The 14,969-nt window shown below is 47.5% G+C and overlaps 1 protein-coding gene and 1 pseudogene across 2 annotated transcripts in view; one reads left to right on the top strand and one right to left on the bottom strand.

Moving 5' to 3' along the window:
* Positions 1-815: 815 nt before the first annotated feature.
* On the bottom strand, positions 816-7,663 carry LOC311101818 (uncharacterized protein). The gene is made up of 4 exons (XM_084143021.1): positions 7,473-7,663; positions 5,853-6,482; positions 3,060-3,329; positions 816-1,688 (listed from the first exon to the last, which is right to left on the bottom strand). The coding sequence occupies exons 2-4, from the start codon at positions 6,189-6,191 to the stop codon at positions 936-938; spliced, it is 1,362 nt and encodes a 453-aa protein (XP_083999147.1). The 5' UTR covers positions 6,192-6,482; positions 7,473-7,663; the 3' UTR covers positions 816-935.
* The window catches only part of LOC311102015 (L-aminoadipate-semialdehyde dehydrogenase-phosphopantetheinyl transferase-like), a 21,826-nt pseudogene continuing 14,356 nt past the window's right edge, over positions 7,500-14,969 (top strand). The window contains exons 1-3 of the transcript in view: positions 7,500-7,616; positions 9,056-9,287; positions 10,124-10,245. The product of the transcript in view is annotated as an L-aminoadipate-semialdehyde dehydrogenase-phosphopantetheinyl transferase-like (transcript). The remainder of the gene's footprint in view (positions 7,617-9,055; positions 9,288-10,123; positions 10,246-14,969) is intronic.

Below are 14,969 nucleotides of genomic sequence, written 5' to 3'. Positions count from 1 at the left end.
TGGTAGGCTTTGTTACTTTGGTCCCAGCTCTCTGCAGGTCATTCACTAGGTCCCCCCGTGTGGTTTTTGCTCACCGTTCTTGTGATCATTTTGACCCCACAGGTTGAGATCTTGCGTGGAGCCCCAGATCGAGGGAGATTATCAGTGGTCTTGTATGTCTTCCATTTCCTAATAATTGCTCCCACAGTTGATTTCTTCAAACCAAGCTGCTTACCTATTGCAGATTCAGTCTTCCCAGCCTGGTGCAGGTCTACAATTTTGTTTTCTGGTGTCCTTTGACAGCTCTTTGGCTTGGCCATAGTGGAGTTTGGAGTGTGACTGTTTGAGGTTGTGGACAGGTGTCTTTTATACTGATAACAAGTTCAAACAGGTGCCATTAATACAGGTAACGAGTGGAGGACAGAGGAGCCTCTTAAAGAAGAAGTTACAGGTCTGTGAGAGCCAGAAATCTTGCTTGTTTGTAGGTGACCAAATACTTATTTTCCACCATAATATGCAAATAAATTCATTACAAATCCTACAATGTGATTTTCTGGATTTTTTTTCTTCTCAATTTGTCTGTCATAGTTGACGTGTACCTATGATGAAAATTACAGGCCTCTCTCATCTTTTTAAGTGGGAGAACTTGCACAATTGGTGGCTGACTAAATACTTTTTTTCCCCACTGTATGTACATATATACCTCAATTACCTTGTACCCCTGCACATCGAATTGGTACTGGTACCCAGTGTCTATAACCAAGTTATCGATTCTAATTGTGTATATTTTATTATTATTATCATCACTTTTCCATTGTTCCTCTATATTTCTCTCTGCGTTGTTGGGAAGGGCCCGTAAGTAAGCATTTCACTGTTAGTCCACACCTGTTGTTTACCAAGCATGTGACAAAATGTGATTTGATGCGATCCTTCTCTCTATCCTGCCTCCCTCTCTCTCAGTGACCCTGGTCCTTGTGAAGCTGCATTCTCTCCCTCTCCACCACTAGTCTCTCCCTCTCTATCTGCAGTCGTCCAGACTCAAACTTAAAGAACTGCAGCCTCTCTTTCTCTAACTGCAATCTCTCCTTCTCCAGCCTCAGTCTCTCGCCCTCCAGATCTATCATAGAAAGCCAGGGTTTATTCTCTTTTCTCTCATTCTGTCCATCCACAGCAGAGGAAGAGGAGGTGGTAGGGGTGGGGGTGGACGAGGAGGGAGGGCCTTGCTGGGGGGGAGCAGCGGCCCATTCTGATTGGTTCATGAGCAACACCCTAAGTCTCTCTTTCTCCACCTGCAGTCTCTCTTTCTCCAGCTGCAATCTCTCCCTCTCCACCTCCGACTGACTAAGTCTCTCCTTCTCCAGTAGGAGTCTCTCTCTCTCCACCGCTAGCCGCTCCGTTTCCACAGCCAGTCGCTGCCTCTCCAGTTCCACACGCTGCTTCTCCAAACCAACCATAAGTCCCGTACTCTCGTGATTGGCCAGTCCTAACCCAACAAAGCCCATTCCGCCCAATGAGAGGTCCCGATTCATCGAGGTCGCGGTTCCCTTTGAGGCACTGAGCATTCCGAACTCATCGATGTGTGAGAAGACTTCAGGGATGCGTCCATCGCGCTCTCCCATGTCGGGTAGGAGGGAGGTTAAACAATCTTCATCATCATCATCATCATCATCATCCTCCTCACCATCTCCCTCTCCGCTATCACCCTCCAGCTGACAGAGAGAAACAGAGGGACTCCGATCATATTTATACTAATTAATACAATACACACATGCTGGCACGCACACTAGTGATGTGCGGGTCAGCTGTTTGTTCACCTGCACGGAATTGCTAATAACCCATCCGCAACAGCCTGACTATATGTGATAAAGTGAAAATCTGAGGCCCGCACCCGACCCTAACGTAATATAGAAAAATGCGCTGTAGAGTCAGAAGGCAGATTTTTTTGGGGCCAGGTCTTTCTAGATAGGCCTATGTTTCTGCTTATAATTTCCGACATTTTGGTAGGCTATTTGTTAGTGAACTTGTCTTCTGTCATTGCTTGTTGCCCTAGAAGACCAAATAAACCCTTGCTCACCAGCATAATGTCATAAATCGATAGAATGAATGCTTCAATCTAGTTGACGTCGGTAAAGTTTGTTTTCGCTTTCCTCCCTCGAGCAGCAAAGACATTAAGGGACTGGGAGAAAATGCTATAACAAAAAAACTGAAAAGATTTTCCCTGTAAAATTTCCAAATTATATCAGTTTGACCGGTTTTAAGGACATTAAAAGCTGTTAAAAACTACCCAACATGTTTTTGATAAGATTTCAGATCAGCTTTGATGCATATTCAATGTGGTTGAAATCCTATCAGCTTTTATGCTGCTGATAAAAGATAGCCCCACCACCTTTACAGACAGTCCCTGACCGTGCATTCATTCTCTCAAGATGCTGAAATTAATTATATTTATCCACTTCTGTTCCGGAGTCTAAATTTACATTTGGTGTATCATTTTACTGCAAGAAATGCTTAAATTCTGCACCAGTTAATATTACATTAGGCTGTGTGAGAGGTTATAGCCCTAAAGTCAGTGTCTAGATTTCAGTTCAGCTACTATTCCATTTAACCCATCCGAACAGTACAGTTCACTTAACATGCCATTTTGAAGTCCCCTGAAGCGACTGTCGAATTTGTATAGTGACCACAATCATCACACATAACATTGGCAACTGCTATCATCCTCGTTTACAACTAAACCAAATATTATTAATTTTTTAAATGTGAATACTGCCCTCCCTTCGATTAATTTTCAACTCTCCATTTCACAGTTTTTCCTCTTATTGAATTAAACTCAGACATGGTCTTTTTTGCCTCAGCAGATCGATAAACTTTTTCTGCCCAAGTTGCCAAAAGCGTTTGGCAATTGCCCAAAGCTTATGCTTAGGCTACGCATTAACGGCAGATACAAATGATAGAAAAACCTCAAATTTACCTATGAATATGAATTTCACAAGAATTCTACATTTACAGATTTGTTATACATTGTTTTCCCTTTATTCAACCCGCAAATCACTAACGCACACACACACAGAGATCCTCACCCTGTATCCGCTGGCCTCCTCCTCCATCTTTACCCCTGTAGACATTACGTGTCCGCTGGGCTCTCCAAGATCCGCCAGGTCCTGCCAGTCGCACTGGGACTCCTTGGGAAAGCTAGAGAGGTCGAGCGACTGGTCCCTTGAGCCCAGTGAGGCGTTGTGTTCGGGGGAGGAGGGATCATACTCTGCCTTCAGCCCTGTGGGGAGAGAGAGCTCAGCACGGAGCTGCTTCCTCTTCATTAGCGACCGCCAGTCCAGGTAACGCCGCTTCACCTGGAACCACACACAATCATTACAAACAGTGGTGATGTCACAACTCTCAAGATTCTTCAGGAAGTATAGGTAAATCTGCACTGGGAAGTGGGAGCATAATGGAACACCTTCCAGTGAATGGGGCTGAATGAAACTATTGAAATGCGGCCCTTGTATGTAGGATACTTCCTGCTCTCTTTTCAGTGTTGTGTTCGAGACCACCTAAAGCGAGACCGATTCAAGACCAAGACCGGAGCAAATCGAGTCAGACTCAAGACCAGAAAGGGGGGTAGAGACCGAGTCAAGACCGGGAGGGGGGCGAGGGGTCCGAGACAGAGACAAGACCAAGACCAGAAGAAATGTGAGTCCAATTCAAGACCATGATTGTACAGTGGGGAAAAAAAGTATTTAGTCAGCCACCAATTGTGCAAGTTCTCCCACTTAAAAAGATGAGAGAGGCCTGTAATTTTCATCATAGGTACACGTCAACTATGACAGACAAAATGAGGAAAAAGAATCCAGAAAATCACATTGTAGGATTTTTTATGAATTTATTTGCAAATTATGGTGGAAAATAAGTATTTGGTCAATAACAAAAGTTTCTCAATACTTTGTTATATACCCTTTGTTGGCAATGACACAGGTCAAACGTTTTCTGTAAGTCTTCACAAGGTTTTCACACACTGTTGCTGGTATTTTGGCCCATTCCTCCATGCAGATCTCCTCTAGAGCAGTGATGTTTTGGGGCTGTCGCTGGGCAACACAGACTTTCAACTCCCTCCAAAGATTTTCTATGGGGTTGAGATCTGGAGACTGGCTAGGCCACTCCAGGATCTTGAAATGCTTCTTACGAAGCCACTCCTTCGTTGCCCGGGCGGTGTGTTTGGGATCATTGTCATGCTGAAAGACCCAGCCACGTTTCATCTTCAATGCCCTTGCTGATGGAAGGAGGTTTTCACTCAAAATCTCACGATACATGGCCCCATTCATTCTTTCCTTTACACGGATCAGTCGTCCTGGTCCCTTTGCAGAAAAACAGCCCCAAAGCATGATGTTTCCACCCCCATGCTTCACAGTAGGTATGGTGTTCTTTGGATGCAACTCAGCATTATTTGTCCTCCAAACACGACGAGTTGAGTTTTTACCAAAAAGTTCTATTTTGGTTTCATCTGACCATATGACATTCTCCCAATCCTCTTCTGGATCATCCAAAGGCACTCTAGCAAACTTCAGACGGGCCTGGACATGTACTGGCTTAAGAAGGGGGACTGCAGGATTTGAGTCCCTGGCGGCGTAGTGTGTTACTGATGGTAGGCTTTGTTACTTTGGTCCCAGCTCTCTGCAGGTCATTCACTAGGTCCCCCCATGTGGTTCTGGGATTTTTGCTCACCGTTCTTGTGATCATTTTGACCCCACGGGGTGAGCTCTTGCGTGGAGCCCCAGATCGAGGGAGATTATCAGTGGTCTTGTATGTCTTCCATTTCCTAATAATTGCTCCCACAGTTGATTTCTTCAAACCAAGCTGCTTACCTATTGCAGATTCAGTCTTCCCAGCCTGGTGCAGGTCTACAATTTTGTTTCTGGTGTCCTTTGACAGCTCTTTGGTCTTGGCCATAGTGGAGTTTGGAGTGTGACTGTTTGAGGTTGTGGACAGGTGTCTTTTATACGGATAACAAGTTCAAACAGGTGCCATTAATACAGGTAACGAGTGGAGGACAGAGGAGCCTCTTAAAGAAGAAGTTACAGGTCTGTGAGAGCCAGAAATCTTGCTTGGTTGTAGGTGACCAAATACTTATTTTCCACCATAATTTGCAAATAAATTCATTAAAAATCCTACAATGTGATTTTCTGGAATTTCTTTTCTCAATTTGTCTGTCATAGTTGACGTGTACCTATGATACAAATTACAGGCCTCTCTCATCTTTTTAAGTGGGAGAACTTGCACAATTGGTGGCTGACTAAATACTTTTTTTCCCCACTGTATGTGTCAAATCGCCACCATAACAGTTCAAAATGTCCAGTATTTCTGTGTTAATATTTCATAAGAACACATGGATTCTTTAGACATTCAGAATGGTGAAAAGAAAATGCAGGCTGAGGGCAAAGAGAGAGCCACTACAAATGATCACTAACCCAACTTCCCCTGGTCTCCCCTTGCTAATAGTGAGCGTGCAACTTTCAAACAATTTCCCCCCACACTTCCCTCCCAGCAAAGTTTGAGGATATTTTTCAACCAAAGTAAAGGACAGTATATGATAAAGTAGGAAGCCCAGGTTTCAATAGGCGATAATATACTAATGTGTCATGAAAGGAGTGTGGTTTTATGCGCTGACTGAATGGGAGCTGACAATTATGTTTGTTTTTTACTCCGCTGATCTCTGGAAGGAATTACGAGTCCTCACTGTCCGAGACCAAGTCAAGACAGAGAAGAAATGTATCTGACACAAGACACTCAATATGCAGTCCAGAGACCGGACTCAAGGACTACAACACTGTCTATTTTACAACATAATTTGTCACTATGGAAGCCCCCTCCACACACACCTCTGAAGCTGTGCGTAGCTCGCCCTCTCCCAGTGCGTTGACGCCTCCTGCTACCTCCTCCCAGGCTCGTCTCTTCAGCTCGTTGATGGCGGTGTTCTGCTGGCGGGAGAACAGCACGTCTCGTCTCTTGTGGATCTCCCGGATCAGCGTCTGCGTCTCACGAACGCTGTAGTTACTCTTCCTCTTCCTCTTCAGGTGTTTCATCTGCAGGAAATCCAGCCTGGCGGTCAGGAGGGGCGCGCACGCAGACGGACAGAGAGACAAATCAAGGAGGGATGGAGATAGGGATGGAGAGACAGAAGTCTTACAGAGGACCTCTGAAAGTGAGAGGGACATCATTGGGCAAAGGCATGGAGAAGTGTAAAAGAGGGATGAATGGATGGATGGATGGATGGATGAAAGGGGGGGAAGAGATACAGAGAGAGAGGGAGAGAGCAGTCAGGCTAGCTTGGACTTCAAGAAGTGAGTGTTGTATATCGCTGGATGAAGGACTGCTGTTGAGAAGAATCCCGCCTCATGTGACACACTCCCTTAGTTCACTCAAAGGCCAAGGGTCACACAGCACAGGTAAGTGCTACAGCAGGTGTGTCCTCAGGCAACCAGAGCACCAGGACAGGGCTCAGCTTCCTCCTGAAAGACAAACACAGGAGCAGAGAGCAACCAGAGAGCGATTAGTTAATCAAAATGGTGGTAAACTTATCTTCAATAGAACTCAAAATGGGTCTATTCTGTATCTTGATCTGTCACAGGACAAGTGCATGCTTTGACAGACCCAAGAGACTGCATGTGTATTTGACCTGCTGAGTATCGTCGGAACAAAGATTTGCTTGCAGGCAACCATCATTACAAACCATGCCACAATAATGTTGTTTTTCATTTATTTGGGGCGACGATTGATGATGGGGGAACAGCTAGCCATCATAGCGGTCTCTCTCTTTTCTGAGGTGAGACGGGGATCAGGATAGGTTCCAGTTTGGACTATGTAACTGAGTGTAGTGCTTTGCATTACGCTTTTTGTGAAAAGCATCCGCTAGCTTGGAACGTAGCCTAATCGGCGTTGTTTGTTGAACCGTTAGCTAGCTAGCTAACAACATGCACACCATCACGTTTGCACCGTAAAAACTCAAACCTCCACAGATGATTTTTATTGAGGCGAAATGGTCACTCTCTCCTACGTAATGCTATTGATGATCATCGTAAAAAAACTCACCTTATCAATCGTAGAGAATAAATCAGATGCTCATCAACGCAAAAAAATCTCTGAATCGGAACAACACCTTTTGGCGACGCAGCGTAATCATCCATCCCATTGGTCCATCCATTGCCACTACCACTTTGACGTCCCACCCCCATCAGTTGTTCCGGATGTGGGGCCACACGTCATGTGTTGTTATTGCTAGATTTAATGTTCTTAAAGTGAAGCAAACACTACTGTTCAGGTGACATTCTGCCTTATCAAGCTCTCATGCTTTGCTAGCTAACTATGTTTTTTGGTTTGCAGCATTTACAGTGCTTAAAATGCCGATACACTTGCCTCACAGCTAACAGTTAGCTAAAATGGATAGATACTTCACATAAACTGTCAGTGCTAGCCAGCTGCATTATAAGAAGTAACGTTACCCGTTCTTAGTACTGAAACTGGCCGTCATGGGAGGCGTGCGCTGGGCGTTCCAGTGTGGCTCGTGGACCCCGACCCGGCCTGAGTGGCTGCAGTGCGACGAGAAAGACCGAATCGGAAAGTTAATGTTTGCCAAATCAGCCATGGTGCGTTGAATGTGTTATTCCGATAATCCTTCTTTCTTCTATGGTATAATGCCGTTCGCAACAATTGGATGTGCATTCTGCCACCTACTGTGCGGGTGGATAATAAGGATCCCAAAAAAACGTAATAAGGTAATAATGTGGGTTAAAAAAAAAATATATATATATATATATATCATACAAACTGTCTTAATTAACTAAACAAAATCAACCTGCTTTGGTGTAAAACACAAATTCTAATCAGGTCCCTACACAGGCTCAGAAGACATTTCCTAGGTACAATAGTCCTTGCAGTGCTTCTGCCATAAAGTCTTGGAGCCCCAAAAACTTTGCGGCTGTAGATATGACATCCAGCTTCTTGGACTTCTTAGACACGTGCTGTACAATGAATCACTGTGGTTATAAATGCCACAAAATCCACCTTCTTCACAATGTGTATCCAGATGACTTGATTGACTTAAAACACTAGCAACTGGTTGCAATGCATCCACCGCCATATCTTCAACACTGTCGCCTCTTGCCCCTAAGACTATCTTCACCGCCTCCACGTAGGAAATCCGCTGCACAGCCCTGATCCTTGACACTTCGGCCTCCTTCACCCTAACAGGGCACTCAAGGAAGAGTATGATCACCACCACAGTTGCAACATTTTCCATACACAGATTCTTCAATACCATACTTCTCTCGTCTACAAACATTTGACACGTGACCATATCCTTTACAATTCCCACACTGTTATGGTTTGGACACAAATGCTCTCACCGCATACCTCACATATCCAAACTTCACATATTCAGGTAGTCTCCTCAAACAGCAACAATATTGATAGGCTTTTTTCCTTCCTCCCATTTACTATACAGGTCAGGTAATATGCCCTGACCACTCCTGGGATTTTCTGACTAAGGTACTCGTCATCTATATCCAACGAGACTCCAGCTATAACTCCTTTGGCAGGCACCCTGCTCCGAAGATCAATACATGTTACTTCTGACGTGGCCAATTTTGCCACATCCAGTGCACGCTTCTTCTGTTCTTCATCGACACAATTAACCAAAACAATGCTGCTTCTAGTCACCTTTATTGAATCCACCTTTCCCACTGCTTTCTTCACAGTCCTCAATATTACAAATGGATTTCCCAAATGAATCTCCTTGTCCAAAAAATGCAGTCCAATGAGAAATTATTGGACCGGTCCTTGTCTTCCTCTACAACCTTCACTCATTTTGTTCCGTTATTTGATTTCACTGTTTTCCGTTCATTATCACACCCTTCACTTGCCACACTTTCAGATTCAAGCACAGTCACCATTTCCTCCCACGAGCACGCCGCCGCCCCCCCCCCCCCCCCCCTCTTTTGATGATCAAATAACAATTTCCATGTTCTAGCTTTTTGTCACGTCCCAGCAGTTATTGACGCTCTCTCCTTTTTCCCTTCTCGCTCAGGCTGGCAGGTTGGTGTTGAGGAGGTTGGTGTGTGACAGGATGGGTGTTCCCTGGGCTGACATTGGCCTGGAGCGTTCTCCCAGAGGAAAGCCCTACCTGGCCAACCCAGCCTGCTCCAGCCCTGAAGCCGGGGTCTGGAGTTCTAACACCTCCCACCAGGGTGACTGTGATGTGCTGGCTGCAGAGCACGTGCTGCAGGTCGGGGTGGACGTGATGAAGACCACCATGCCAGGTGTATGTGTGTCTGCATGTTCATGCACACTGGCTTTCTTTAGCGCTTTGATGTTTGATTAAATAAGCAGCATTGAGAAGCGCTCATTTGGACAGTAAACTATCTTACTTCATCCTGAGTGAAACTTTCTCTCTCCCCTTTTCCTGTTTTGTGTGTGTGAGAGAGAGAAGTAACCCTTCTATCCCGTATAACTCCCCTGCTTGAGTCTCTCTATTTCACCATTCCCACCACATAGCTCATTTGGCGTCCACCTCTCCATGCCTTCAGGACGCTAATGTACTAACCCAGTCCTGTCATCACCAAATCCCCTTCAACTAGGCCTAGACCTCTTCATCTGAAAAGGTTGAGCGCTCTACGTACCCTCATTCCCTGGAGGAAAACCTTAAAACACACACTTAACTCCCACATTGCCCCCCAGGGAGAATAACTAGCTAGGCCCTTTAAACCTTATAGATGGGCTGTCATTCACAAATCCCTATATCCATTTTACAAAGACATCAAAAGGATTTCTTCCAAGTGTCATGCAGTTCCTTTTTTCACCACATGATGCCACTGTTATCTTTCATATTCTCTGAGCGGTTTGGCAGTGCTCTATTACAGGGATCTCTTTCCGTTCCCTCTGTGTGCTGAAAGATGGTTGGAAGAGACAAAGTGATGATCCGAAACAAAGTAGGAGTGTCTGTGTGTTGCTTTTCTCTCCATTTCATTTCAACCTCTCCCCCCTCAACTGTTTTCTTACTGTCAGAGCTCAAACCCTCAGGTTTGTGTGTGTATTTAATTATAAACCTGTGTTTCCCTGTACCCCCCTCTCTCTCCCTCCCTCCCTCTCGCTCTAGGTAGCAGTTCTGTCCCAGAGTTTTTCCATATCATGACGAGGCAGTTCACGGTGTATGAGTGGAGTGTTATCCGCTGAGCAGGATCTGAATGGGAGCAACTGACCATGTTCTACAGACACTGGGTAACCATGACGATACATACAGCACTCTCACATCCATGGTGATATATGATACACACGCTAGACTTGCACACTGACTCCTACACATTACATGCAGGGGCAGGGACCCCCGCACACACACACACACACACACACACACACATGATTTGGGCTGCTCAGTCGAGTTGTCAGATTGAGAGAGCAGCACAAGGACAGCAAGTACTGATATCATCGCTGTTGACTATTCTTAGTGCTTTCCCGTTGCTATAGTGACTTACCTTGTAATCCTGTTACTGTGGCTTGCCTTCGTGTAACAAGGTTTGCTTGATTTCAAAGACGCATCCACACACACTCAAAGTCCCTCACACACACAGAACCTTGTGTCATTGCCTGGACTTCAGAGACACATCCACACACACCATGATCATCACACACAGAACCCTGTGTCATTGCCTGGGACAGGGAAAGTGTTCAACCTGATAAGTGATGAATTTGGGTGCACCAATGGTTGTTCACCATTAAAATGATTATTGTGTACATGCAGTGCCTTCAGAAAGTATTAATGTCCCTAGACTTATTACACATTTTGTTGTTACAGCCTGAATTCAAATGTATTTAATTGTTTTTTTCCCCTCACCCATCTACACACAATAACCCATAATAACGAAGTGAAAACATGTTTTAAAAATGTTAGCAAATGTATTGAAAATGAAATACAGAAATATATAATTTACATAAGTATTCACACCCCTGAGTCAATACATGTTAGAATCAGCTTTGGCAGCGTGTCACGACTTCCTCCGAAGCTGCCTCCCCTCCTTGTTCGAGCAGGCTTCGGCGTTCATCGGCCTTCTAGCCACTACCGCTCCATATCTCATCATTCCATTTGTCTTGTCTTGTCAATTACACACACCTGGTTCATATTCCCCTCATTAGTACGTGTTTAAGTGTTCCCTCTGCCCCCCTTGTCCTTGTGGGTGATTGTTCATTGTGAGGATTAGTAGTTCGGTTGAGCTCAGTATTTTGTATTGCCAGGGTATTGTCCCCGTGTGCATGTTTGTTCCAGTGCGCCTGTTTTGCACACTGGACTGGTTACGCTGGATTACAGAATAAACTCTGTATACTGTGATTTACCCTCCTGTGCCTGACTCCTTCAAATCACGCATCACAGAATCACCTACCAACTATGGAGTCAGCGGGAGAGGAGTGCATGCCTGGAGTCGTGGCACGGGTCCAGGAGCATTCAACAATGCTAGCCAGCTTGGGAGAAGCGATGTATTGGGTTCTCCAGGTCGTCCAACGCCTGGAGAGGAGAGGACCCGATCTGTCGAGACCAGCTGGGCAACCGGATCCAGCTACCCACACCCCAGCACCTAGAGCGATCCATATATCCCGACCACGGGAGTTCGACCGGACAGCTGCTCCAACTGGAGCTCTACTTCTCCAGCATCAGCCCGGCCCCATCGGAGTGGGAGAAGGTGTCCGCCCTCGTCTCCTGCCTCTCGGGGAAAGCCCTGGTGTGGGCCAACGCGGTCTGGAACGAAGGAGGAGCCGCGTTGGACAACTACGGGGAGTTCGAACAAGCGGGCCCTTATCGACCACTTCCGGTGCCATCTGCGGGAGGACATCCGAAGGGAGCTAGCCTGCCGGGACACCATGTTGTACTTCACGCAACTGGTGGACATGGCCATCCGTTTGGACAACCTGCTGGCGGCCAGAGGACGTCCTGGAGGGGGTCTGCCCGTTCCAACCCCGGCCGACTCGGATCACGAGCTGATGGAGCTGGGTGGAGCCGCGATCCGAGAGAGCAGAGGACGACAGCGCCAGTGTCACTCTGGTGGCACGAAGGGACATTACACCGCACAATGTTGTCAGCGTTCTTTTGGGTCTGGAGGCGGCAGGTAGGGCACTCTCGCATCACCCCAGGTATCGAACACCACACTTGTTCAGAGCCCTCTGCTGCGCACTGTATCCTACCCATCTACTTTCCTGATCACATGGTAGTTCCCCAGTGTAAGGCACTAGTCGATTCAGGCGCGGCTGGGAACTTCATGGACAGGGCATTCTCACACAGTTTAGGCATTTCATTGGTTCCCCTATCCATTCCACTCCCCATCAGAGCACTTGACAGTCGACCATTAGGGTCCGGGTTTGTTAGGGAAGTTACCGCACCAATCACCATGGTTACCCACGAGACTCATAGCGAGCAAGTCACGTTTTTTATTATTAAAAGTCTCCTGCTTTCCCTTAGGTACTAGGTATCCCTTGGTTAGCATTCCACAAACCCACATTCTCATGGCCGCAGAGGGTTCTCACGGGGTGGTCGCGAGAGTGTCAGGGTAGGTGTCTCGCTGTTTCTGTTGGTGCAACCACGGTGGAAAGTCCAGACAGTACCTCCACCGTGCGATTTGGCGCACGCGTTTTCCAAAATGCAGGCGACCAAGTTACCACCTCATCCGGTAGACGCTGTGCCTCTCAGGTGTCATGTGTATCCCCTGTCACAGGCTGAAATGGAGGTTATGGAAACATACATCACTGAGTCCCTGTGCCAGTGGTTTATACGTCCCTCCACTTCACCCGCCTCCTCAAGTTAATTTTTTGTGAAGAAGAAAGACGGCGGTCTGCGCCCTTGCATTGATTATCGATCACTGAACAAGGAGACAATACGATTTAGTTATCCTCTCCCCCTCATTCCTTCAGTGATCGAGTCAATGCATGGGGCGCGCTTCTTCACCAAATTAGATCTCCGGAGTGCGTACAACCTGGTGCGTGTCCGAGAGGGGGATGAGTGGAAGACCGCATTCAGCACAACCACGGGGCATTATGAATACCTGGTGATGCCCTACGGTTTGATGAATGCTCCATCCGTCTTCCAGTCCTTTGTGAACAAGGTGTTTCGGGACATGCTTGGTCGCGGTGTAGTGGTCTACATTGATTACATTCTGGTGTATTCCACTACGCGCGCCGAGCATGTGTCCCTGGTTCGCAAAGTGCTTGCCCGACTGTTGAAAAATGACCTTTATGCCAAAGCAGAAAAGTGTCTGTTTTTCCAGCAGTCCGTCTCCTTCCTTGGATACCGCATTACCACCTCAGGTGTGGAGATGGAGGGAGATCGCATTTCAGCCGTGCGTAATTGGCCGACTCCAACCACGGTTGAGGAGGTGCAGCGCTTTATTGGCTTCGGCAACTACTATCGGAGGTTTATCCGGGGCTTTGGCAAGGTTGCAGCTCCCATTACATCTCTGTTGAAGGGTGGGCCGTCCCGGCTCCGCTGGTCTGCTGAGGCTGACAGGGCCTTCAGTAACCTGATGGGTCTGTTCACCTCTGCCCCGGTACTGGCCCACCCCGATCCATCGCTACCGTTCATAGTGGAGGTGGATGCGTCTGAGGTAGGGATAGGCGCTGTCCTATCTCAACGCTCGGGCACGCCACCCAAGCTCCGCCGCTGTGCCCAAGCTCCGCCGCCGCCAGGCCAGGTGGGCCCTATTCTTCACCCGGTTTGATTTCACACTATCATACATCCTGGGTACGAAGAACACGAAGGCCAGCGCATTGTCATGGCTGTATGACACAGAGGAGAGGCCCAGAGACAACACCCTTATACTCCCGGCCTCCTGCATTGTGGCGCCGGTAGTATGGGCGATGGACGCGGATATAGAGCAGGCGTTACGCACAGAGCCATCTCCACCTCAGTGTCCAGCTGGGCTGCAGTATGTGCCTGCTCTTATCCGTGACCGTCTGATCTACTGGGCACACACGTCACCCTCCTCTGGTCATCCAGAGTACCGGAAAGTACTGGTGGCCTACCTTGGCTAAGGACTTGAGGGTGTATGTCTCCTCCTGCTCGGTGTGCGCCCAGAGTAAGGCACCTAGGCACCTCCCAGCGGGTAAGTTACGTTTACCAGTTCCACAACGACCATGGTCTCACCTGAGTGTTGATTTCCTTACCGATCTTCCCCTCTCCCAAGGTAACACCACCATCCTGGTCGTTGTGGACCGCTTTTCCAAGGCCTGCCGCCTCCTTCCTCTGCCCGGTCTCCCCACGGCCCTGCAAACTGTGGAGGCCCTGTTTACACATGTCTTCTGGCACTACGGGGTACCAGAGGATATAGTGTCTGACCGGGGTCCCCAGTTCACATTCAAGGTCTGGAAGGCGTTCATGGAACATCTGGGGGTCTCGGTCAGCCTGACCTCTGGTTTCCACCCCGAGTCTAATGGGCAGGTGGAACAGGTAAATCAGGATGTGGGTAGGTTTCTGCGGTCCTACTGCCAGGACCGGCCTGGGGAGTAGTCGGTGTTCTTGCCATGGGCCGAATATGCCCATAACTCTCTCTGTCACTCCTTCACTAACCTAACGCCATTCCAATGTGTTTTAGGTTACCAACCGGTTCTGGCACCATGGCACCAGAGCCAGACCGAGGCTCCTGCGGTGGATGACTGGTTTCAGTGCGCGGAGGAGACGTGGGACGCTGCCCACGTCCACCTCCAACGCGCCGTGCGTCGTCAGAAGGCCAATGCTGACCGCCACCGCAGTTTGCCAAAAGGCACCTAAAGGACTCTCAGACCATGAGAAACAAGATTCTCTGGTCTGATGAAACCAAGATTGAACTCAAGCAGAATAATACATATTTAAATACAAATAATTAGAACATGGCTTTTTTTGGCGGGAGGTTGTTGTTTTGGCGGATGGTTGTTGTGGTTGGTCCTGTGTTCTCTCTGGCGTCCTTTCCCCCTTGCGGCAGATGAGG

This window comes from Coregonus lavaretus (genome assembly GCF_964263955.1).
Source record: "Coregonus lavaretus genome assembly, chromosome: 26".
Classification (NCBI taxonomy): domain Eukaryota; kingdom Metazoa; phylum Chordata; class Actinopteri; order Salmoniformes; family Salmonidae; genus Coregonus; species Coregonus lavaretus.
The sequence above is the reverse complement of the archived record's forward strand: the minus strand, read 5'-3'. Positions and strand labels throughout refer to the sequence as shown.